We start from the raw sequence: 25,649 nt of genomic DNA, 5'->3' as shown, positions 1-25,649 counted from the left end.
TTTCATTAACAATCACCTGACTAACAATTGAAACTTGTGATTTCAAGAACGTATTAGTACATTTTATGTGGGAAAGACTGACTATTTCATACTGCACTTCAATACATGTGTAAAAATGAATGCAGATAAAATGTGTCAGTTTTTGTTCTATTATGGGAGTCCCGTACCTTCAGTTTTAATATATGGTCTCACAGTGCACGAAAATACATGAAATAACTAATTTCACAGACACACTACTCCTTGTGACAAGTAAACTGAAACATTGGTAGCATGCCCTGCTAAATATCTAGTCACCAAATAAGTTGTGTGAACGCTGTGAGGAGATAAGAAAAGATGATGTTAGTGCAACCATGTCTTCAAGCATGCCAGATTTAGTCCGTTTCTACTGAGGTATGTGAAAAACAAAGTTTGAAGGTAAGATAAAGAAAGCACTTGGCTGTGCATGAAAAGATGGGATCAGTTTGACTTACTAACATAAATCATTTATATTCATTTTCATTCACTTAGATTTTATGAATTTACATGGCTAAGGTCACGAAAGGCTAAAACAGAGTATTGAACAAACACTCATCTTGGGGCTTATCAACTTATCTTAAGCTTTTCTTAAAATAAACGCCGACTGTATAAACCAACTACAAAACATTTCTTCTTTCATCAGTATTTAATAAGAATTACTTAAATTGAACCACAACAACTAATGCAGTGCATCAACATTTCTCTCTAACATACACCAATGATACTTTATACTTAAGAGCTGCATGCTTGGTGTTTAAGAAGCTGCATATTAATGAGAGTGTAGTCATTATTATTAAAGTAGAACTGATCAAAGTCAGAATGAAAGAGCAGCTGGATACTAACTACATCGAAGGCCACGTCTAACATGATGTTTACAGGCATGGTTCCCAGAGAGCGCAGCTGCAGGTTACACAGAAAGAAAACAAGGTCTTTAGCAGATGGAAAGTTTAAAAAAAGGGACATTTGTTGAAAAAAGATATTCATTAAATTACATAATTTAGTTTCTTAATAGCCTTCCTTCCACTTCTCCAAAACACGACTTTTGCTATTTTTAAGCATTCTAAAACAGTCAAACAGATGCCTCTAACAAATTGAAGGTTACATTGTTTTTGTAATCAAATCCAATGTGTTGTACAGTATGTCTTCAGGTGAAAATAGTTAATAGCTAAATGAGATTTATGACACTGAATTGGGTATTGCAGTTGATTACCATTGTCTCACAGATTAACATGAAACTACTTCATAATAACACACAAATACTATAGCGTACCTACAATTTTCATATTTGTCTTCAACATCTCCAGGGGATAGACGTCTGCTCCAGAGAAATTTCTCACAGATTTACCGAAATAACCTACGAAGTACATGTGCCTGTAGCAGCTGGAAATGGGCGCATGTTATTGTTATGGGCCGTGTCACTAGTCGCCTCTAGTTGTGTGTGTGTGTGTGTGTGTGTGTGTGTGTGTGTGTGTGTGTGTGTGTGTGTGTGTGTGTGTGTGTGTGTGTGTGTGTGTGTGTGTGTGTGTGTGTGTGTGTGTGTGTGTGTGTGTGTGTGTGTGTGTGTGTGTGTGTGTGTGTGTGTGTGTGTGTGTGTGTGTGTGTCATTATTAAAAAATGTGAGGACTTAGTGAAGGAGTACGGTGCAAAAGTAGTCTTGAGACAGCAGGCTGTAAACACAGCTGTGTGTTACGGTGGATGCGCTAGCGAGGGCAGCAAGCCCGTTCTTCCTCTCTTTTTTCTTTTTTCTAGCAGAATCAACATTCAAATGTGTAATTCATCATCACCTTTCATTTCACATGACGTTCTGTGCCTTTCTCACTGGTTCCGCAGGAGCTTGGATCTGGCTCCTTCTCCACCATCTTGTCAAAATCCATGTCCAGCTCCTTCTGTACAGAACAATAACACAGAACCACTGCACGGTTGTGTGTGATGACCAAATGAGGCAGAAATCCTCAGCAGCTATGCAAACATGTCTGTGCTCCATATGAAATAAACAATGTGCAATTATTCAGCTACGTCAACATCATATGCCTTTATATGAGCTGGGAGAACTGAATCCACTGCTGACTGGATCTTGGCTGGACCTCAGTTTTCTCCAATACCTCTAAAGGCTAACTTTGAATGTATCTTATGATAGAAAATTAATAGATGCCTTTTTGTAAGGAGCAAATATAAGAAATTGTTTGTGGTTTGCAATTTTCAGGATGTACACATTTTGTCAATTTAGGGTTTAAATGTGCAGATCATTTTACTCAATTTGATGTTGTTTAATGTGCATCATGATTGATCAAAAACATACTTTTAAGATACGCTTAAATGTTACGTTGTAAGTTATAACAAGTAACAATGTTTTTTTTGTCAGTATTGGTTGTTAACATCTTGGAACAATGTAGGAAATCAGTCCTTTAAATGTAATTCCTTGGATTGAATTTAAACAAATAAAACCAAATTCAATATCATAATGATAATAAACTGGATTAGTTTATTGAACATGTAGTAATTTTCCAGAAGCCAGATGGTGACCATACTGGATGTATGTCTCTGTCTGTTGCTGCTGTCATCATTTGGGCTGTGATTCTGCCCAAAGCCAAGTCTTCCCTTCATTTTAGTAAAAGCTCTCTACAGTTAAAGTGCTTCAAAGTTACCATTCCCAGCTAAGATAACTGTAAGACTTTTAAACTTATATACATTTTCAGTTCTTCCCTGAAAGCCTTGATATGAGTTCTGAAAAAGATGAGGCTGACTCTAGTTTGTCAAAAGAGATCAGTAGGAATTTATTATTTGCTTTAAATACATGTACAGCTTTCTTTTTGTTGCCATTGCTTCACTGATCAGTCCCCGACAGTCTTCTCAAACTGAAGTCCAAATGGAGGTCCTCCAATACAGAAAATGTCCTTGCAGCATGATTATGAGTTGGAAAGATGATGTGCTAGAGTTAGGCTTTTTGGATGTGAAGTTTTTGATTAAACCAATGCCAAATTTGAATGAGGGGTTTTGCAGCGTTTTGTTGAACACAGAACAGAGGTAGAAGCCGTCTTTTGAAAACAAAAGTCTTCCAATCTCTGCAAATACCCGAAAAATATTAAATAGGATAAATACGCATGAGATAATGAAAAGACACATTTGAAGCCTGTTGCCTCGTGCTCGGCAATCAGATCTGTAAAACTCGATCTGAACAATGAGAGCAGAAGAAAGGGTGCAGATGATGAGTTAAACACATGGAACCAGAAAACACCTCATCATGTTGGTGGCAATACAGAAGAGTGAATCATATAGCAATAAAAATGCACAGAACTGAGAGTTAACATGGAAAATAAATACTGCACTGGTTGCTTAATCTTTGTACATTCATCAGGGCTAATGAGTTCAGGGATTTGCTTCCCACTTGTCTGTATCACGTGCTACTCCGTAATCACGTGTTTCTCCAAGTTATTCCACTTTCCTATGAAAAGCCCAGCCCATGCATTGCATGTTATTTACGTTGTGCTGAGATGAACAACTTCACAGTAAAATGCATTTAAGTTAATGACTGGTGTACATTTCAGGAAGCACTTTTTCTGTCAAAGACACAGAGGTGAACAGCAAGTTGAGTTGCCCTTGAATAACAAAGGGAATGTGCTGCCGTGCAAAACTGCACACCACAATAGAGTGCTGAGCTACTGGAGAAGCAGGCATTAAGATCAATCACAGGTTTCCATACAGTTTCTGTTTTGGATTTTGGATGATCTACAATTTTGACAAAAAAAGAAAAATTCTTAAGGTAACAACACAGCATAGTGTGAGCTGTGCTTGGTTTCCTACTGTCAAAATGTGGCAGCAAGTCCTGTTTTTATATAAATAATGCTAAAAACACAACATCCCCCTCTCACTCACATCAGAACCATCACAAGAGTCTCTAAAACCTAGGAGACACATACAGTACATAGCGTAGGCTGCATACATACAAATATACACATATGCAAATACACAATAACAATAACCTCCCATGTGGAATAATGGCATTTCTGGATCTGAAATAATAATTGTATATAAAAATATATAAAAGTAAAATGAAAACAACTGTCATCTGAATTGGTGTGAAAAACCCTAATCACCAGTGCTGCTCCACTGTTTAATGCATTGTCAGTTCAATGAATCAGTGTTTTTGTGAACACACATTGTTTGTATGTCCATGGGATTCACACACACTTGTCCAGAGGCCATTTTAAACGCAGCCACTAGATGAGATTAATACTGGAGTGTAAAAATGTCCACAGACACAAAGAGAGGAGCAAGGTCCTTAGCTCCCTGGCCAGCCAGCGAGGGACATGAAAACTACACATGTATCTATCTACACACTAAGGGATCTCTGACTGCAAGAGCAGTAAGAGCACATTCCGATGAAGAGGTCAGTTTAGCCCTTAAGCCCGATCAGTTCATGGAGACCTGCGTCACTGTTGTGAGGGTGGGCCGTCCTGTCAACCCAGGCACATGTTCCCATTTTGTATATTCCTGTGACACTACGGATCAATGGAAATACTTCAAAGTATGCACATATTCTACCATGAGAAGGTTAAGTATGTTTTTGTGGATGTGTTTATTTTCCAAAATTCATTTTGGTCAGACACTTGAAACACACCTCATTTTTTTTAAGCTCCTTTCTCAGGCTGAAACTTTGTTTCTGAGAATGAGAGTACAACTGCCCCCTCCATTGGCTTTTTTTCATTCCATCAAAAGAACAGCCAAAAGGATTCAGTTTGTCTGACTTAAATATTTGTTTAGTTTCTAGATCATATTCTCATCTCACGATCTGGACTCTGGTCCAGCGAGGGCTCCCTGGTGCTGATCATGGACGCTGACGGCCCCTGGTTGACTCCAAAGGGAGAAATAGCAGGAGATCGAGCTGCCAGAGGGGACAGCGAAGGGGAGAAGCTTGGGGACATCGCTGCTGAGGAAATGGATCCCTCATGACTGATAGGGGACCTGCGGAGTGAGGCCAAGTGGGGGAATGTCCGTCCAATCACAGGGACCTTGGGGGGAACTGACATGGCCCCTGGATGAGCCACTGATGTGATGAGTGGCGGAGGATCAATTCTAGGTTTGGGATCCATTTTGTGCTTTGGCTGGAAAGGTTGACGAGGATTCTGGGTCTGATGTGCAGTTTCATCTTTCAGCCTGGCGATCTCTGTGAAGACATTAGCCAGAGGCTGGAACTGAGGGCACCAGTTGAGTAGGTAATCCCAGTTATAGCTACCGCGTAGCTCCTCATCACTGGCAACAATAGCCGTGAGGGAACCATCCACTCTAGGTTTACCATCCTCTGGGAAGGCGTAATCCTTGGGGAGTGTAATATTGAGGCCACGTCCTGCTCCTAGGTACCCACCTCCCTCATCCCTATAGACCGGTAGTTGACCAGAGAGCAGGGTCCCACTGATACTGCCTCCCAGTTTCTTTCCTTTGAACCAAGTGCTGCCCTCCAAAGCTGCCGGCTCACAGGAGATATCGGAGAGCTGATCGGCGTCCTGCTGAATTCCAGAGTCTGGTCCTCTGGCAGAGATGTGCTCCTGCATGGACGAGGTGATGGAGGCAACGCGGGGATACTCGTTTATCATCCTGATCTCATCGTCCTCCGCTGCCTCTGCTGATCCTCTTCCACTGGAGTGAGAGGGATCCAGGGAGCCCCCTCTAGTGTAGGGTCCACCTCCAGCCACACCCTGATCTCCAGCATAGCCCGGCAAGGCTTGGTGGTAAATCCTCTCCCCTCCTGACCTTGAGTTGCAATCATCTAGTTTCTGCAGAGCTGTTCCTGATGCAACAGTCCTGTTTCCTGCATCTTGGGCTTTTTTCTTTCTGCGTGACTTGACAAGGAAGATCACCACAGCCATGATCACAAGCAATACGATAAAACCGAGGGACACAGCAATGATGCAGATCAGCAGGATGTTGACATCTTGGGCCAGGCCGAAGTTGGTGTTTGAGACGTCGATGGAGACGTGGGCTGTAGTGGTGCGAGATGCATCTAGAGGACTGTGAGCTTTCACATCTACGGTCATCAGCCTGGTTTCCCGTTTGCCCCGACCTGAGCCGCTGCTGCCACTGCTGCCTGAACCGTCCAACTTTAAGAAAAGGACCCCAGTGGTTTTGTTTACATCAAAGTACTGAGAGCTGGTGGGAAGAGAATAGAGAACAATACCATCCACCCCTTCATCCTCATCATTTGCCTGGATCTGTCCAATGCTTTGGCCTTTCTGAGCTCCTTCTGGGACTTCAAAGGAGAATTCAGAGGATGTGAAGAGTGGATCATACTCATCTTCACCTGTGACAAACACTTGTACAGTAACAGTGGCCGAGTGGTTTCCTGAATCTACTGCCACTGCTACAAAGTTAAAGGAGTTGACCTTCTCAAAGTCAAAGGGAACTTTGCTTTTGATTTCTCCGGTGTTCTGGTCCACAGTGAAGCTGTCTCTTCCCGCCGCAGACCGCTCCACAATGTGGTACTTCAGTTGGCCAAAAACACCTGTGTCGTGGTCAATGGCATGAAGAACAGTCACAGCTGAGTTTGCTGGCCGGTTTTCTTTGATACTGGCTGTGAGGACTTCCACAGGGAAGAACGGATGATTGTCATTCACATCTTTGACCTCAACAATGACTGGAGCGAGCGCAAAGTGACCCTGTCCATCTGTGGCCTGGATGATGACAACATGTGTGGGTTGGTGCTCACGATCGAGTGTTCGCTGAAGCCGCAAGGCTCCAGTCCACTGGTCAATGGTAAATAAGTTCACTTCATCTCCAGAACTGATAGTATACTGGACCTCAGCATTGGGAGTTGAGTCCGGGTCTGGCAAAAACACAACAACAGAGTATGATTAATTAACTGGAGGACAAAGTAAGCGGGGATTATGGAAAATACAAGATTATTGGGTATATAATAGTAGACGTTTGCTCACCTGTAGCAGTCAGTCGTATGATCTCAGTCCCAGCGGCAGCTCCCTCACTCAGAGACACGGTATATTCTGCTCGGCTAAACACGGGAGGGTTATCATTCACATCACCAATGGTTATCACCGCAGCAACACTAGAGCTCCTCTGGGGCACACCACGGTCCGACACCACCACAGTGAGGTTGTAAAGGGGCTTGGTTTCAAAGTCGAGCCCCTCGGCCAACAGCAGAGTCCCGACGGTCTGAAAGCCCCGCCCCTCCAGGAACCGCACGCTGCTTTCAATCTGGAATGCATTTCCCTCATTGCCATTGGCTATAGCAAAATCAAAGCCGCAGTTTTCTCGGGAAAGGTCACTGTCAAAGGCTTCGAAAGTCAGAACTGTGGACCCTGGGATGGTATCCTCGGACACTGTAGCCCTGCAGGCAGAGAAAAGCATTTATTTGTAAAAAGCTGTTGAGGTTACATCATAACACAACCAGAATGTTAAAGAGAGTACACTGACCTGTACTCTGATTGGTGAAACACAGGAGCATTGTCATTGACGTCAGATATTTGGACCTGGACAGTGGTGAGGGAGGACAGTGAAGGAGAGCCTCCATCACTAGCTTCAATAACAATACTGACCGACGGACGTTCAGGGTCGAACTCCGCTCTGTGATTGAGGAACAGTGTTCCTGGATACAGAGGATGACAGAAAGTCAGACTTTGTGCTGGGGAACTTATCTTTAAAATGTAATGAATAACATATGACCTTTTTAAAAAACCCTTTATGGCGCTAATATATATCATTGAGGAAACCAAGGTTGTATACCGTTATTAGGGTCAATGTAGAATCCCTCCTGGGTTGATGACGTCACTCTGTACGTGATCTTGCCGTTTTCTCCAGAGTCCCTGTCAGTTGCTGTTACTGTGATAACAACACTACCTGGTGGTGTGTGCTCAGGAAGAGTTACCTGTGGTGCAAAGATATTAATAACAACATATTAACATCAGAGAAAATGACTTGAATAAACAAACAAATAACTTAAAAGTGGACGGCACTTTAATAAAATTCCCGAAGGGCAATAAACTCACAGAGGGAGAAATTGAATTTTATATTGTAGTTCCTGTTTTTTCCTTAGGCAAAGAAGGAACAAGCTGATCTCTGCAACGTTTCCCCAGGCAACATTCTGCAGTTAACTTTTATCACTGTGTGCACCTTGGGAATTTGCATGAGGGATTTTTACCGTGTGTGTAATATTGCAGTTTTTGTTCTTTAAGATAACAAAAAAAGATTTCTTAGGGAGTCTAATTGCCTATCAAACTTTATATGGTGTGAAAAAATCAGAAATATAAACGCAATTATTCTGGGCATTTCCTCAGTTTCCTCAGGCAGCAAGTAGTAAACAATGGAAACTAATCTAATTTTGTACCATGAATAAATGTACCGGGGCAAAAACAGAACATCGTCTTGATTTAAAAGCCTTCCTACCTGATAAAGATCGTTGGTGAATGCAGGTGCATTGTCATTAATATCCTCCACCAGTATTGTTATGTTGGCCTCAGTTTGGTGCTGGCTATCCGTGGCTCTGACAGTCAGGGTGTACCATGTCTTCTCCTCGAAGTCCAGAGGGGCAGTGAGTGACACGCCTCCACTGTAGCGGTGAATCCCAAACTTGCCTAATGCTGTCGGGTCCAGCTGTAAGGAGTAGGACAGGGCCGGACTGGAGTCGACGTCGTTACCCGTCACGAGAGTGATCTCTGTGCCAATCAACATATCTGGTAGAGAAAGGGATTGAACAAAAACATGTAAGTTGTATTTTACCAACTGTGGCTTAAAGTATGCTCTTCCTTGTTTTTGAACCAATGCACAGTTGTGATGCACAAGTACAGATTCTCGCACAGGGCTTGTCTGTTTTTAAAATTGTAAGATTTTGCTTTAAACTGACCTACATAAGATGGACTACAAATTAAAGGTCCCACGACATGGCCATTTCTACTGATCATAATTCCATTGTTGAGGTCTACTAGAATAGATTTACATTGTTCCAACATAACATTGTTTTTCTCATACAGCATCTCTGTATAGTATGTGTATTAACTCTCTGTCCTACACGCCTTGTTGGAGCTCCTGTCCCCCCCCCCCCCTATGAGCCCACTGTGCTCTGATTGGTCAGCTCGCCCACTCTGTTCTGATTTGTCAACCACCGTTACAGCTGGACATCGTCACTATGACCAGGAAGAAAAAAATGGAAAAAGAAAGATCTCCAACGAGGCGTTCTGGGGCAGCATAGACAGGTATTTTATGTGTTAGAGTTTTACTCGCTACAGGGTGTACTTTGAGGGTTTCTGACTCTGCAGACCGTTTACATGCATAAAAAGCTACATAACACACAAGGGGACGGGTAATAACCGGAAAAGCATGTCATGGGACCTTTAAAGCACTTACTCTCTGGGATGCGGACTTCCTTGGGCAGAGGGATAGTGGGACTGTTGTCATTCTGGTCAACAATTATCACTGTCAATGTGGCCGAACCAGCCAACCCTGGAATTCCTCTATCAGTTGCTGTAACTACAAGCCTGTGGAAGGGGGTTAAAAAAAGGTTGTCCAAAATGATGTTATGGCTCTTAAAAGTTTAATTCAAATGATGGTGATTTACAGTTAGAAATTGCACCAGAGCGATTATGATGTGATATGAAATGTCTTCTTTTTTTTTCTTTCTTCAGTACATATTTACCTCTGTGTATAGATACTTTTATTGTAATAATAATAATAATTCATTTATTTTATATAGGCGCCTTTCAAGGCTCTCAAGGTCGCCGTACAAACACAGGTCGCCGTACACTCAAGCAGCAGCTCAAACATTGGTTACAGATATATATCCATCAACAAAATGTGCAAAGAGAGTGGATCTGTACTCACTTGGTCTGGGTAAAGATCTCACGATCCATGATGGCTGCTGTGGTGATGCTTCCTGTCATCGGGTCGATCTTGAACAGGCCGCTCACGCCTGATGACTGGATGGAGTATGTCACCTGACCATTTTGGCCCTGATCTACATCCTCAGCCATCACCTGTATGATGGGCATTTCATATCCCTGTGCTTCTCTCATGTAGGCCACATAATTCTGCAGCTGAAAGCGAGGAAGGTTGTCATTGACATCCTGCAGGATCAGGTTTATAGCCATGAAAGACGTGGAGGACAAGGTTTCAGCCTTCACAACTAGACGGAGCCTGGGGGTATCTTCAAAGTCCAGCCCATTAGGACTTTTCACCAGGATTTCACCTGAAGATTCGAGTGCAAAATGAGGATCAGAAAACCATTAAAAAATAAAACAAACTAATATGTTTTGTCTTTTAAATCTACATTTGATTAAAATGTAAAAGGGCATAACACTTTGAATAATGACTGTGTTTTATGTGAGTTGTACCTGTTGCGGAGGTGATGCTGAAGGCCTGCCTTCTGTTTCCACTGAAAAGGGTGTAGCTGATATCATTACGTGTGCCATCTGGGTGTTGAGCCTGAGCTTGAGCCACACTTGTGCCTGAATTTATGAAGTACAGAAGAGAACAAGTTAGTAAAATGTGATCGCAGAGAGTTTTTCTCAGTATAAAGGAGGACTTATTAACCTAGATGATGAATTTATCTCTAATGATACATTAATTTCAGACCTTTCACAGCGTTTTCCTGTAGGCTGACGTCTCTGGCATTCCTAGAGAAGCGAATTCCGTTGTATTCCACCTCCTTCACGTAAATCACCACCACTCCCTGTGCAGACTGAGCTTGACTGCCCTGGTCCATGGCCTCCACTATCAGGGTCCTCTGAGCCTGGGTCAGATCCCCCAGTGGCTCAGTGGCCTGGATCTCCCCAGTCAGGGAGTTGATGCTGAAGCCTTTGACTGGCATGGCGAAACGGTAAAACACAGAACCGTTGGCACCAAAGTCTTTATCCTCGGCCTTCATGGTGGCAAGCACTCGCTGGGAACGCCTGCTGGACACCTCGATGACCAGCGGATCCTGGATGAAGAAGGGAGTGTTGTCGTTGACATCTAGGATGGTGACTGTTACCTACAAGGAATAAATCACATCTGGGTTAAGTTTATTGAAAATGTAATTAACATAAATAAATACTCACAAATCACACATTTGTAAAGTTTTTCCACCCCTTTATTTACCTGAGCAGAGGTGTTTCTGGGTTCAGCGGGTGAAAGGTCAACTGCAAACACCTGGAAGCTGTATAACGCCCTCTTTTCACGGTCCAGAGGTGCTGCCGTGGTGATAACACCGGTGCTTTCATCCACACTGAATGCTCCGTGCGCCTCTGGGCTAAGGAAGTACAAAACCTTCCCATTGAGGTTATCGTCTGCATCTGTGGCTGACACCTGGAGATAGAAGAATGCATTTTTAGGATTAAATGAGTACTACCTGTATTAAGATATGCACATATTTGCTTTTGGCATGTCCATGATATAAAAGTATAGACCATAACTGTGATATTTAACAATGTTAAATAAATATTGTGTTAGTAAAATTCTAAGTTTAATGAGCCGGTTTTCTCCAAATGTTCTTTTAAAAACACAATAATATGTTTTTTATGGATTATTTTGGCCATGTTATCCTTGTAGTGGAATATGATACCGTAACGGCCCTACTTTTGTAAGCAAAGTGAGATATCCAGTTTGTTTGTGCAATGTTTGGACATAGTATTATCTAAATTCCCCTTTCCACTTACCTCCAGAACTTTGAACCCCTCTGCAGCATCCTCTGACACTTCAACAGAGTAGCTACTTCTGCTGAAGACAGGGTTGTTGTCATTGACATCCATCACTTTCACTTCCACTGTGACAGTAGCGCTGAGAGCAGGGCTGCCTCGGTCCGTGGCCATCACCTCCAGAATATATTCAGTCTTGGTTTCCCTGTCTAGGCCGCGTGACGTGGACAGGGCTCCAGTGCTTGTTTCGAGGTGGAAATCTCCATCAGGGTCTCCAGCTGGATGGAGAATTTTTTGGGAAAAGAAAGTAAAACTTTCAGAATCCAAGAATTTCTGTGGTCATAATGTTCAAAACATCTGTGCCAACACTGCACTTAAGTTTGAATGGGCTCCAAACCGTATGAAACATACTTTGTTTGAAATAAGACAAAAGAAAGTCATGAGCAAGATCGGATTTTGGATATGGGAGGGAAAGAGAACTGTCAAAATCAAAACATTAGATTGAATGCTCCATGTATAGCCTCTCAATCGAATCCTGCACACTCTCAGTATAACTATATCACCAACAACACACAGTGCCAACTGGAATAATCTGTCAACAATCTCTTAATTTAAACTCCACAGTTTTAAGACTGTAAACACCAAAAATGACAAAAATTGACTGACTATCCCAGGATATTGTTATTTCCCCATCCGACACACCCTCAAACAGCAATTACAGCAATTATGGTGAACTAAATTGCCCCTTAAATCAATTATAATAAAATACTCTGGTTACACACACAATGCTGTTCCTCACCAGTGATCCTGTACTCCAGCTCTCCTCCAGGACCTGTGTCAGGGTCTGTGGCCTTGAGGAAGCAAAGCTCAACGGGCGCCTGGTTCTCTGGCACCTCCAGTCCGTACCATGACTGTGCAAAGACTGGAGTGTTGTCATTTACATCCTGCACCGCCACACGGACTACAGCCGTGGCAAAGTTAGAAGGCAGACCTCCATCCCTGGCATAAACTGAAAAGAGATGCACATTGTTTAGCTGATGAGAAGTTAGAACCAATACAACATTTTAATATAAGGTACTTTAATGAGCTTGAACTCTATTAGTATATAACTAGTTGAATGTATTTGTTTGAGACGATGAATATAATAATACCAGTGAGTGTGTAGTGATCCTGGAGCTCTGCATCTAGTTCCCTCGTAGTGGTGATGACTCCTGTCATAGGGTTGATGATGAAGCCTTCCTCTGTCACACCTCCATATGTCACTTGGCCATTAGAACCTGCATTGAAACACAAATCAGACATAAATTAGAAAAAAAGCCAGGGCAAACTTGAAGCAAATTCCAATGCAGAAATATGAGGCTGTGAACGTGTGTGACCACACATTTTCATTAGCATGAGCATGTGGTTTGGTTTAAAGTCATTATGTTCACAGAACCATTTATGTGCCTCTATTGTTTCATTCTGTGGCCTTCTGGGCAAACTGGAGGCATATGTAGATCATATGAATCAGCTGTAACGTTTTAATCATTCAATGCTACAGTGAATTTTAGTAGTAAGTGAACAGAGCCTGGTTCTTTCTTTTTTCTTTTGCAAACCAACCTTGGTCCCGGTCAGTGGCAGTAACTTTCAGCACGGTTGTTCCTGGTCCTTGGTTTTCCATCACCTGGGCCTCAAACTCTGCCCGCTGGAATATTGGAGCTTCATCGTTCACATCGATCACCTGCACACTCAGCACCTGAACTGTGGAAAGCTGAGGCATCCCATGATCCTCTGCTATAATGGTCAGATTGAACACCTCCTGCTCTTCTCGGTCTAGTGCTTTAAGGATGGAGAGAGAACCTACAAAAGAGAAAAGAGGATTTCTTTTAAACCCCATTTCCTGGATTACTTCACTTTAAATACCTATTCTCAAGTGGAATGCCTTGGTCTTGAATTGTGTGTGTCGGTGTGTTCGGGTCTGAATGTGTGTCAGATTATTTGTGTGAACGTGAAATTGTGTCTACCTGAGAGAGGCAGTTGTTGTATGCCTGGAAGGACTAGTAAAAATAAACCTTTACAGCTTTGCTTTATGAGAGTTTCCACAGTAAGTGAGAGACCACAGCCAAGCTTACGAATTCTTGAACTTTGAAAATGCATACAAATGTGAATCAGAGCTTTTTATCAGTGAACATGTAGGATTATTGTGTGTGCAGGTACTCAGGCAACCACACACAGAGTCCAGACTACAACCTGAAAGTACATAGTAGCCAACTATAATCAACCTTTGACCTCTATTAAAATGTACCTCTTTTGTTTTGCTCTGTACTAAATTGCAGTATCTGTTAGCCCTTAAACATTACTAATGTAACTCGTTCACATAGATTATTGAGAAAAAACACCACTACTCAGACTCTGGCTTCAGTTACTCCCCTACCTTTAATGCCAACAGCTCACAACTGTCACCCCCCTGAATACAATGATGGTCAGTCAAAGTGAAAGGAAATATAAAAGTGTGTGTACAATACACAACATTGTGTAATGTAGCTGAAAAGATGTGTGTATTTTATTAATGCTGCAGCATGCCAAACCTATTCATTGTGTGTTTACTGGTGTGTTAAGCTGAGGCTCTGATGTTCCTGTGAGGCTTTGCTAGCTCCATTGGTTTTTAGCCAAATGCAAACAGATGTAAAACATTTACGGTTTCATTCTCTTCTGTAGCCAATTCTTTGTTACTGATACAGCATTCACCACACGATAAAGGTGTTATTACTCTCTGGAGTAAATATGCTCAAACTCACACAAAACCCTTATTTAGTCCTGCAGTAGTTCTCAAGGTTTTCTAGAGAGACTAATTATATCAGACTGAATTTCACAGAAATCCAGACATATTGTTTCAATCTAATGCAGTCCTGCGCACATGTCGTTTATATCCATGCAGCTCTGACGTGGCTTCAATGATGGAACAAACTTATTTAGAATAAAATATAGAGCAAACACACAATTTATAGGCAGTATTCATACTATTGATACTCTCATATAATCGAAGAAGTTTGGTAAATGTCTGTGCAAGACAATGCTAATCCGCTATTATTAACAATAAGCTTAAGAACACACAGCCTGAGAAACAAACCAGAGGTGAAATCAACCCGCTAATGCAGCAGACACTTGACAGTAATGAGCTAAAGACTTTCTTCCATCTGGAAGTTGCATTAAGTGTCTGTCTCATGGTTCTTAATCCCATCTCAGCCGGTGCTTAGTACGCCTCCATCAGCTCTGATGATGAAGAGATTGCACATACACATATATAACATATCAAAGGGTGTCCACATCCACAGCCCAAATTAAGATCAGTTCCCATGAAGAAACCCGTCAAGTAAAACACCCTGAAGTATTACTCAAGTGAAATATTGCTCTCAGGCCTTGACAGATCATTTAGTAAAGAGTGTTAAAGGGGTTATGAGTGTTTTAACAGTTGAAAACCTGTAGAAACAGCACTTCATTGGGTAATTACGATCTTGTGGAAAGTTTTGTTCATCCAGGGGGGCTTCCACGGGTGGGATGCTGATTATCTATCAATCATAAAACCCTTACAGCAGAGGGCCACATACTACTCCCATTGTGTTAAATCATTCAAAGGATTGTTAATGCACAAAATGATGTGGTGAATTTTACCCTAATCATCGCTTGATGGAGTGTAAATTGGGTATTCATGAAAAATCCACAGTTTCCACAGACCTTTATATATTATTGGAACATTAGGATATCTTTGAATAGTCAACTCTCACGCTAAAAATAAGCTTACCAGTGTTGGGGTTCAGACTGAAGCGGCCAGCGTTGTTCCCTGTCTGGATTCTGTATGATACTCGGCCATTTTCTCCTTCATCTTCGTCTCGAGCCATCACGTACAATATCACAAACCTGGCAGTAGAAATACAAACGTTAGATTAACACGACCACTTTTAGCTCGGGGCCATAACAGTGGAGACTTCTCAGCACAATTATTGGATGTTCTTGTCCTTGAATGACAGATGAATAATCAGTTAGACATGTCTCTCACCCTACAGGCTGATCCTCCATGACGCTGACCGCAGACGGAGAGCTGAAGATCGGAGCGTTGTCGTTCTCGTCCGTCACAAACACTCGAGCAGTGACTGAACCCCAGCGCCTCTGAGAAGGATCCACTGCCTGATCTGTGGCACGCACCACCAGGTAGAGGGAGGGTGTTGACTCACGATCTACCTTCTGCCCCAGGGTCAGGACCCCGCTTGAGGGGTCGAGGGTCAAGAGGTCTGGAGTGTCAGGCCAGTGGTGCTCAATTGAGTAATGCAACTCACTATTGGGTCCACTACCATCCTGTCAAAAATACAATTAATTAAATCAGACGGTGAGGGGAAATGTTGATACAGCAAAGAAATTGACTTAAAATCTCAAGTGATAAATATGTTTTTGGTCTTCAAGAAAATATTTTCCTTTTCTATTTTGTCCCTAAAATACTCCATCCTTATCTCAGAATTTGATCAAATCAAATCAAACTTTATTTGTATAGGCCAATATCACAAAACACGTTTGTCTCAGTGGGCTTTACAGATTAAAAACAAACAACAACATTGTATATGATGGAGTTGCAGCAAAATTATGAATCAGTGGAAGAACATGATGACATCTAAGAAAATTCCTTCCGAAAAACTTGTAAGTAGATTTTAAACCATAAATCCATGGTTATCACACTTCTTCTTTAGCATGTAACATATTTGGTTCCCACCTGATCCAAAGCCTGGAATGTATATATGGAAGCGCCTGTGTCTAAGTTCTCTGGGATCACAATGGTAACGGGGTCCTCTGTGAACTGGGGGGAATGGTCATTGCTGTCCTGCACGATGATGTCCAGCTGCACCAGGTGGCTGCTGGGAAACGCCTTGGAGAAGTCAGACACCTCGATGTGCAGCATGTACCTCGAACCCTTCTCGTAGTCCAGCTCCCGCACCAGATACACATCGCCCTTTAATCGGTCCACCATGAAAGTCCCATCTTGGTCTGTCCCCCCCACAACCAGGTAGGTCACCTGACCTTCCAACACATTAGATTCATGGTGGTCATGAGGGCGGACCGAGCCAATGATGGAGCCCGGAGCAGCTCCTTCCACTGTACTCAGGGTCATGGAGAGCATGTTGTGGTTTGTGTTGGACCGAGAGGAGCTAAGAACCTGAACAAAAGAAAACAAAAACAATCAACACATTTGATTTAAAGGAATCCTATTATGCTATTTTTAGGCATATATTATGGGTCTCAGATATATAAAAATATAAAAAACATGTCTATGATCTGTTTTGCTCAAAATACCAAATAGATCATGTATTTTAGACATCCCTCATACCCCTCTATTCCAGCCCTGAAAAGAGGAGCGGGAGCATGTGCCTGCTCAGAATACTACGAGATACAGCTAAATGCTGCCGTGATTAAATGCCATATCATGTTCCAAACCACATCACGGATTATTTCTGAAACAGTATGGAGCTCAAATGCTTTTTCTCTCACGAGTTTACCACAAGTGAGTTCCTTTTTCTTATTTCCTGCTTTTTTTCAGATACTCTCTCCAGTACAGGTTAGCTCTGAGTGTTAGCGATGCTTGCTAATACAAACACAGTCCAAATTACCTTCAGAAAATGTCCGGTATTGTTTCTGATAGCAAAGTTTCTGATAAAACTCATGAAAAAGTGCATTTTGCATGATAGGTCCCCCTTTAATATCCACAAATGTAAGTAAAAAAGTATAGAGAGAGCTGTACTGGATCTGGTTTCCTTTGGTATTCTGCAGACAATGTAGCATACAGTATGGCTCTCACCCAAGCCCATCCCTAAACATAGCCTTGGGCTGTAATCTGTTTCTGTTGTGTTGCTTATTAATATAATAATCCTCACAGGCATTCTCATTGTGCATGAAGACATTATCTACAATCTTTCCAGTAAATATCCTGACACTGCGGCATTCTGGCTGCAAGATGAGAGTCAGGGTTTGTGACCTGTGACAATATAATGAAGGGTGCTCCAGTTCAAATGGTACAGAGCAAATAAGTGCAGCCTCCATAAGGCACCGTCCGGTCAGATGGGAAACAAGTACGTGCCAGAGGGCTTTCGGCACTCTGAGCAACAGCCTCAGGGTTTGAAATAGTTCTGGGACAGATCAAAGAGCCCTGGAGACAGCAAAAATAAGCTGATTTTAACAGGCTCTCGTTTCATCATCTTTCACCACCAAGATCTGTTGCAATTAAAAGGCATCTTTCTGGAGTCAAGGTTCAAGGTTCAAGGTTTTTTTTTTGTCATAGCCACAGTGTAGTTATGACGATGAAAATCTTAGGTCATAGTCTCATCCAATAGTGCAACACAATAAAACAGATAAACAGAACAATATAGTGCAAGTAAATGCTTAGAAACGTAGAAAGGTAAGTTCTAATATTACATTACTAGATAATACATTTGAATGCTTTTCAGCCATAAACCTTGAACAATTAAATTCAATGATTCTCTCTTCTAAACCATCAACGTGTATCTTAGACCCGATTCCAACTAAGCTGTTAAAAGAAGTTTTTCGATTAATTATCACTTCTTTATTAAATATTATGAATATGTCTTTATTATCAGGCTATGTTCCACAATCATTCAAAGTAGCAGTGATAAAACCGCTTCTTAAAAAGCACAACCTCGATCCAGAGGTTTTAGCCAACTATAGACCTATTTCTAATCTTCCGTTCCTCTCAAAAATTCTTGAGAAAGCAGTCGCAAAACAGCTGCGTGATTACTTAAAAAACTATGATTTATTTGAAGATTTTCAGTCTGGCTTTAGAACACATCTTAGCACAGAGACAGCTCTGGTTAAAGTCACAAATGAGTCAATGACATTCTAATAGCCTCAGACAAAGGACTTGTCTCTATTCTTATCTTGCTCGATCTCAGTGCTGCATTTGATACTATCGACCATGATATCCTATTGCAAAGACTAGAGCACTTAGTTGGCATACAGGGAACTGCTTTAGGCTGGTTTAGGTCCTATCTATCTGAGCACTCTCAGTTTGTACGTGTCAACGATGAATCTTCCAGGTAAGCCAAAGTTAGACATGGAGTGCCACAGGGCTCAGTGCTCGGACCTATTTTGTTCAAATTATATATGCTTCCGTTAGGCAATATTATAAGGCATCATTCTGTACATTTTCATTGTTATGCGGATGATACTCAACTATATTTATCAATCAAGCCTGATGAAATTAATCATCTAAATAAAATTCAAGACTGCCTCAAGGACTTAAAAACGTGGATGAACTTAAACTTTTTGATGTTAAACACGGCCAAAACTGAAGTTATTGTACTCGGCCCGAAGAATCTACGAAACAAATTATCTAAAGATATACTAACTATGGATGGCATTCATTTGGCCTCCAGTGAGACTGTAAGGAATCTTGGTGTTATATTTGATCAGGATTTATCCTTTAACGCCCACATAAAATCAATTTCAAGGACCGCCTACTTCCATCTACGTAACATTGCAAAAATCAGGCATATCTTGCCTCAAAACGATGCAGAGAAACTAGTCCATGCATTTGTTACTTCAAGGCTGGATTATTGTTACTCCTTATTATCAGGTTGTACCAAGAAGTCAGTCAAGTCGCTTCAGCTGATTCAAAATGTTGCGGCTCGTGTACTAACCAGAGTTAGGAAAAGGGACCACATTACTCCTGTTCTGGCTGCTTTACACTGGCTCCCTATAGAACACAGGATAGAATTTAAAATTCTTCTTCTCGCCTACAAAGCCCTTAATGGGCAGGCACCATCTTACCTTAAAGAACTCATTATACCCTACTGTCCTACTAGGGCATTGCGTTCCAAGAATGCAGGGTGGTTGGTTGTTCCTAGAGTCTCTAAAAGTACAATGGGAGCCAGAGCCTTTTCTTATCAAGCTCCACTTTTGTGGAATCAGCTTCCAGTTTGTGTTCGGGTGGCAGACACCCTATCCGTTTTTAAGAGTGCGCTTAAGACCTTCCTTTTTGATAAAGCTTATAGTTAGGGCTGTTTAGATTCAGCCCCTAGTTTTGCTGATATAGCCTTAGTTTGTCGGGGGACATCTTACTTCTTCCTTCTCTCTGTCTATACCTGTGTACTCTCATGTTCCGATTAACCCAGCTTCCCCAAATGTCTTTCTTTTTGGTGTCTATATACGCCGGGATCAGGAGTCATGGATGATCCTGTTGCTGCGGTCCTGTGTCCTGGATTGCGAGCCCTGGATCTTGAGTCGTGGCTGTGCCTGTTGCTGTGGTCCAGGATCATAGGTCCTGGATGGATATCCTCATGGATTCATCTTCCTATTATACACACATGCATTTCCAAACATTTGGACTACCTATGTTGCAAATGTATTATCTTTTCAATTTACACACGGCATCTATTGCACGTCTGTCCGTCCTGGGAGAGGGATCCCTCCTCTGTTGCTCGCCCTGAGGTTTCTCTCATGTTCCCCTTTAAACTGTGGGTTTTCTCTGGAAGTTTTTCCTTGTACGATGTGAAGGTCTAAGGACAGAGGGTGTCGTATTGTCATACTGATATTCTGTACAAACTGTGAAGTCCACTGAGACAAATGTAACATGTGTGATATTGGGCTATATAAATAAACATTGATTGATTGATTGAAGTAAATAGTAAATACAAAAAGAAAAATAGTTTAAAAAAGTGAAATAGTGCAATAAGAGTCTATATGCAAGTTATTGGTCTTCATCAAACGTAAAATGCAAGGAAGGGGGGAAGTGACGGGGATATGAACAAAAGACTGACTATATTTGAGACATTATCATCTAAAATGCCCTATAAGCCGCTTGCCAAAGGGCTAACATAATTTCAAATTAGATGATTTACTAGAAAGTGTCAGAAACTGCATTGTACTATTTGCACATCCTTTGATTTTACGCATAGTACAAGTACGCTAGCTAGTGTGTGTTCTGTAGCACCTGTGGTGTACAGCAACATCCCAGTGGCTGCTTTTACCCACAGCTATATGAAATGTTATCTCAAAATCATTACCTGGAAATGTTACCTCATGAGAGTGTTTGAATGTATCGTTACAGCTATAGTGGGCCTGAGTGCATGTATGTATCACTGCCTGCTACCGTACAATGGAGTATTCCCTTTCTCTCTCTGTGTGTGATTTGATGCAGCTGGCTCTCATCAAATCTCATCTGGGAGCATTTGATTCCAAGGTGCCTGTTTCCCCTCTGTCTAATCTCAGTGTCGCACAAGCACGGAGCAGGAAAAATCTAAGGCAAGCTCTCCCGCTGTAATTAGCATCCTTTTCCTTTCTGAAATCACATCACATGAAAACACTGAGCTCAAAGCAAACCACCACCCTTTTCTGGCTAAATGCCTCACTGGCAGGCCATTTTTTTCCCGCTGCTGTAGAATTCCTGATATTGAAGACTGATATGCAGGATTGACCCTCATACAGAAAGTTCAGAACAATAACTCAGACCAGAACAGCTCCCTCCTGCAGCTCAGGGTTTCTCACCTTGGGTTTTGGTTACCCCGCTAACCTTTGCAGCAGGAAGCACACACTAGATTGAATAGATGATTCTGTTTGTACAGGCACAGCTTCAGCTTCTCTCCTTCTCCTATTTATCTCCTTTTAAAATTCCTTTGACAGTTATACTGTTCACATTGTGCACAGTTTGAGGAAATTACTCGCAGCAAGGAATGCAAAATGACTGAGGTAATGTAAGGAAGAGAATTTCTTTTGTTTTGGCCACCGGGTAGACCATTGTTTCTGATAGCCCAATGCCTTAGAAATGAATTAAAGACACATACAATGTTTGGTTCTTGTAGCTGTAAGGTGGATGAAGATATTTTACATTTAGAGATTGTATACCTGTATTCTAAGCTGGCAGGTGGAGCTCAGGCCGGGGGTACCGTGGTCAGCAGCGGTCACAGTAAACTCGTACTCCGCTCGCTCGGCCCATCTCAGAGGGGAAGCGCTTTTAAGCTCGCCACTATTCGGGTTGAGTGAGAACCGCTCTGCTCTGGAGCCTGCAGAGGATGCAACAGGTATGAATTTCAGCTCACGGTTAACGTCATAATGATGAAACACTGTGAACGTACAGAGGGAAGTGATTGAAGAGGATTAAGACACTCACCTGATAAAGAGTAATATATGGTCCCATTCTCTCCCTCGTCTGGGTCTTTAGCCGTCACTGTCCCAATGAAAGTCCCAGATGGAAGCCCCTCCTTCACCTACAATGAGAAAGGATTGTTATTCACAGGAATGTCTCTCTCCAATGCCTTTTCTATGAGCACTATCTTCCTTTTACGTTGATCCTTATTTCTAATCTAGTTACTTTATTATTGTGATAGGAAAGGTAGACACATAGAATAGGTTAATTACTTTTATCAAATCCCCCTTTCTTCTCACCTGATGGAGCAGCTCCCTGTCTGGCCTTGCGTGATTGAAACTGGGGGCGTGGTCGTTTTCGTCCAGCACAGAGATGTGAGCGGTGCCGGTGGCACTGCGAGGCGGAGTTCCTCCGTCCTGTACGACTACAACGAGCTGGTAGCTGGACTGCTGTTCTCTGTCCAGGGCGAGGCGGGTGCTTATCTCACCTAAAGAAGAGAGGGAAGGAGACAGAGCCCTTAGCTTGCATTATTTGCAATTAGTTAGGCCTGATTACTATTTTCATGAAAAGACAAACAGAAAAGTAATTAGTTCCTTCAGGGAAATCACGCAATGTTGTATCTACATTGCAGCCGGTGTGACACAATTACTACAAACTGAGTTAAGTGAACTATTAGCATTCTTCCATTACAATGAATAGCTTATTAGGATTTGTCTTCACCTGTTTGTGAATTGATCTGAAAGTGCCTGTCGGTGTGCAGCAGCCTGTAGGTGAGTCGAGCGTTTAGTCCTGCATCTCTGTCCGTTGCAGACACCCTGCCAAAGCCGGTCCCTGCGAGCAGGTTCTCTCTGACAGCCAGGAACACCCTCTCCTGGCTCAGTCTTGGTGAATTGTCGTTCTCGTCGGTTACAGAAACCCTGACTGTTGCACTGCCGGTTCTCCCCACTCCTCCGGGGCCTGAAGTGGCCAGGACAGTCAACAGGTACATGTCTTTGACCTCTCTGTCCAGAGAGCTGCGAACAAACAGCCACCCACTGTCTGGCATGATGCCAAAACCGGCAGCATCACCGTCAGGCCTCAGGCGGTAGGAAATAGAGAAGGAAGAAGATGAAGAGGAGCTTTTACCATTCCCTGATGCCTCTCTGTTGAGCGCTCGAACCTGGAGGAAGCGTGTGTTGAGAGCTGTGTTTTCCCTTAACTCCACACGGTATGTCAGCGTGTCGAAATGTGGGCCTTGTGCATCCTGCGCTTGGATGTGGACCACGAGGGTGAAGGTGGAGCTAAGCTGAGGCGCTCCACCATCCTTGGCAACCACCTGCAGGTCATAGCGTGGCACACTTTCGTATGACAGACTACCAATCAGACGCACCTCTCCGCTGCCTCGGTCAACACCAAACGTCCTCTGTCCGCTGCTGCCTGCAGACCCAGCAGAGACCAGGTCAAAGCTCAGCTGACCGTTATGACCCGAGTCCCTGTCGGTGGCCTGAATGCTGTAGATAACAGTTCCCATTTTGGTGATCTCAGGTAAACTCAGGGACTCTGATGAGGAGGGGAGGAAGGTCGGGGCGTTGTCATTGACGTCTGAAATGGTTATTCGTACCCGACTGGTTCCATACGCTGGAGGAGAGCCGGAGCGGGCCTGGATCTCCAGGTCGAGGCTGGAGCAGGTCTCATGGTCCAGAGGAAGAGCAGAGCGGATGGTACCAGAGGCACGGTCCACTGTAAAGTAACCATCAGGGTCCCCAGAGGAGATGGAGTAGAAGATATCCTTTGAAACACCTGCATGGAGGACAAAGGGAGAAAGCAAGAGAAACAAAAAACTCTGAGAAAATGAAAATGACAAAGAGACAAGAGCTGTAATCATAGATAAGTGAACAAGCATGTCATAATGTTAAAAAACTCTAGCAGAAAAATATTCTTTTTGACAAACTGAAAGCAGCAAATACTACTATTTCATTACTAGAAGGGAGGACAGCATTTCAAAAATAATGTATAGGGCTGTTGATAAGCACTGTCTTTAGCTTAATGAAAACATACACGGCACATTTAAAATTCATATGACAGATCCATATCCGCCTTAAGAAGACATGGAAGTGGTGTGTTTATTATTTTTCCAAGTCTTCACAAAGAGCTGGATTCACTCCGAGTGGGTGAGAGGATAGAATCATGGAAAGCTTTGTACATTTACACAGACAGAGACAAGTGTTTCTCTGTCTGCTGCAGCACGGAGAACACTTCATTATGACTCCCACTCACAATTACACCCCCATCCAAATTCATTTCTCCATCAATAATACTGAGAGAAAATAAAAGTCTGGCCGGAGTAAAAATAATCCTAAGTAAAGCACACACTCTGTGATGGATGTGTTTGTTAATGGAGTGTATACTCTTGTTGCTTGCGTATTTGCACAACTGCTGGACTGAGAGGTTAGACATCATGCACTCTGCAGCCCATTAGAGCATTTTTGTCCTGGTATTCATCAGGAAGATGAAACCTTCCCTATGGCATTCGGGGTAAATTGATAAAAACAAGCCTGGTATACAGACATAGGTAACACTTTATATTAAGGTACACATATTCACTATCAACTACTTGTTAATTAACATACATATTAGCAGTATATTGGCTCTTTATTAGTCAGTATTAAACCCTTATTAATGCTTTATTCTATATGACCATATTCTACAAGTACTAGGGCATTAGTTAAGAGTTTTTCCTTAATAACCGTCTAATTAGTGTTTATTTATTGTAAGGAAGTTGTTGTACATGAGTTTTGGTCTTAATATGCTCAATATGGGTCTAATAAGGCAGTAGTAACACGAAAATAGTAATTCTCCCATAATTACACCAAACAAATATGGTATATTCTTATGTAACAAGACATGAAACTAAAAGGGTTAATTGTCTGTCAAAATAACAACAAATGTGGTATAACTCAATTCCCTATTTTAAAGTGACGTCTTGTTCATAACAAATAAGCTAGTAGTTTGACTCTAATATGTTAATTAACAACTATTTGATGGTGAATAAGTGTACCTTAATATAAAGTGTTACACGGACATATATTGACATAGAGCGAAGGAGAAAATGATCGTCCAACACATGCGTCCTCACCTGTCTTTGTTGCAGCTCGGACCACTCCCACCGCTGTCCCCCTGAGAACGTCCTCTGACACGGTGAAGAAATACTGGGCCTGGTCAAACACGGGAGACGCCACGGAACCTCCCACCACACTCACGTTCACCCTGGCATTTACCGGTGCCGTCAAACCACCGCCGTCCTCAGCTGATATCACCAGGGAGATCACCGTGTTGGCTTTACCGTGGAGCGAGCGTGAAAGAGAAATCACACCTGTAGAAGAAAAGAGAATCAAAGATTGATGGTTGTGGTTTTTAAAAACTCCAAAGAAAGTTTCACAATAGGTCATTCCTGTTTGCTATCATGTGTTGTTGATAGTATCACACACACATACCTGTATCCTTGTTGAGAGTGAAGAAATTAGAGCCTCCTCCAGGTACCGTGCGATAGGTCACCCGGCCATTTTCCCTAGCATCTGGGTCATTTGCTGTCACCTTGACGACAGATGTTCCAGGGGCGCTATGGGTGCTGAGACTGACTGTGTAGAGGACTGGATAGAAAGTGGGCCGGTTGTCATTGATGTCCAACACCGTGACCCGTACACGTGCAACCGAACTCAAGCCACCCTGAAAAAGAAATGCTTCAGATTAGATTTAAGATGTTTGCATTAAAATAAGATCCAAGCAGAGCACACAAGGTCAGACTAAAAATGTTGTAATGATATTATGGTCCTTAAATGACTGGTCTATTGAGACAAAGGGAGGCTAAACAATAAGAATAGCTATTTGGTTAAACAACATTCCTCCCTCCCTCACTCCCTTCC

The 25,649-nt window shown here is 42.4% G+C and overlaps 1 protein-coding gene across 1 annotated transcript in view; it reads right to left on the bottom strand.

The window, feature by feature from the left end:
• Positions 1 to 2,764: 2,764 nt before the first annotated feature.
• dchs1b (dachsous cadherin-related 1b) overlaps positions 2,765 to 25,649 on the bottom strand; it is an 84,662-nt gene continuing 61,777 nt past the window's right edge. Inside the window, exons 6-28 of the mRNA XM_079650656.1 lie at positions 25,221 to 25,452; positions 24,863 to 25,099; positions 22,468 to 23,526; positions 22,047 to 22,234; positions 21,772 to 21,868; positions 21,507 to 21,664; positions 16,369 to 16,809; positions 15,664 to 15,959; positions 15,409 to 15,524; positions 13,227 to 13,466; positions 12,779 to 12,904; positions 12,427 to 12,636; positions 11,649 to 11,905; positions 11,092 to 11,298; positions 10,588 to 10,984; positions 10,347 to 10,460; positions 9,838 to 10,201; positions 9,364 to 9,494; positions 8,407 to 8,693; positions 7,747 to 7,888; positions 7,438 to 7,609; positions 6,942 to 7,351; positions 2,765 to 6,832 (exon numbers count right to left, since the gene is read on the bottom strand). Of these exons, the coding sequence (XP_079506782.1) occupies positions 4,785 to 6,832; positions 6,942 to 7,351; positions 7,438 to 7,609; positions 7,747 to 7,888; positions 8,407 to 8,693; positions 9,364 to 9,494; positions 9,838 to 10,201; positions 10,347 to 10,460; positions 10,588 to 10,984; positions 11,092 to 11,298; positions 11,649 to 11,905; positions 12,427 to 12,636; positions 12,779 to 12,904; positions 13,227 to 13,466; positions 15,409 to 15,524; positions 15,664 to 15,959; positions 16,369 to 16,809; positions 21,507 to 21,664; positions 21,772 to 21,868; positions 22,047 to 22,234; positions 22,468 to 23,526; positions 24,863 to 25,099; positions 25,221 to 25,452 (7,929 nt within the window). The 3' untranslated portion in view covers positions 2,765 to 4,784. The remainder of the gene's footprint in view (positions 6,833 to 6,941; positions 7,352 to 7,437; positions 7,610 to 7,746; positions 7,889 to 8,406; positions 8,694 to 9,363; positions 9,495 to 9,837; positions 10,202 to 10,346; positions 10,461 to 10,587; positions 10,985 to 11,091; positions 11,299 to 11,648; positions 11,906 to 12,426; positions 12,637 to 12,778; positions 12,905 to 13,226; positions 13,467 to 15,408; positions 15,525 to 15,663; positions 15,960 to 16,368; positions 16,810 to 21,506; positions 21,665 to 21,771; positions 21,869 to 22,046; positions 22,235 to 22,467; positions 23,527 to 24,862; positions 25,100 to 25,220; positions 25,453 to 25,649) is intronic.

The sequence above is a fragment of the Notothenia rossii genome (genome assembly GCF_949606895.1).
Source record: "Notothenia rossii genome assembly, chromosome: 9".
Taxonomy (NCBI): Eukaryota; Metazoa; Chordata; class Actinopteri; order Perciformes; family Nototheniidae; genus Notothenia; species Notothenia rossii.
The sequence above is the reverse complement of the archived record's forward strand: the minus strand, read 5'-3'. Positions and strand labels throughout refer to the sequence as shown.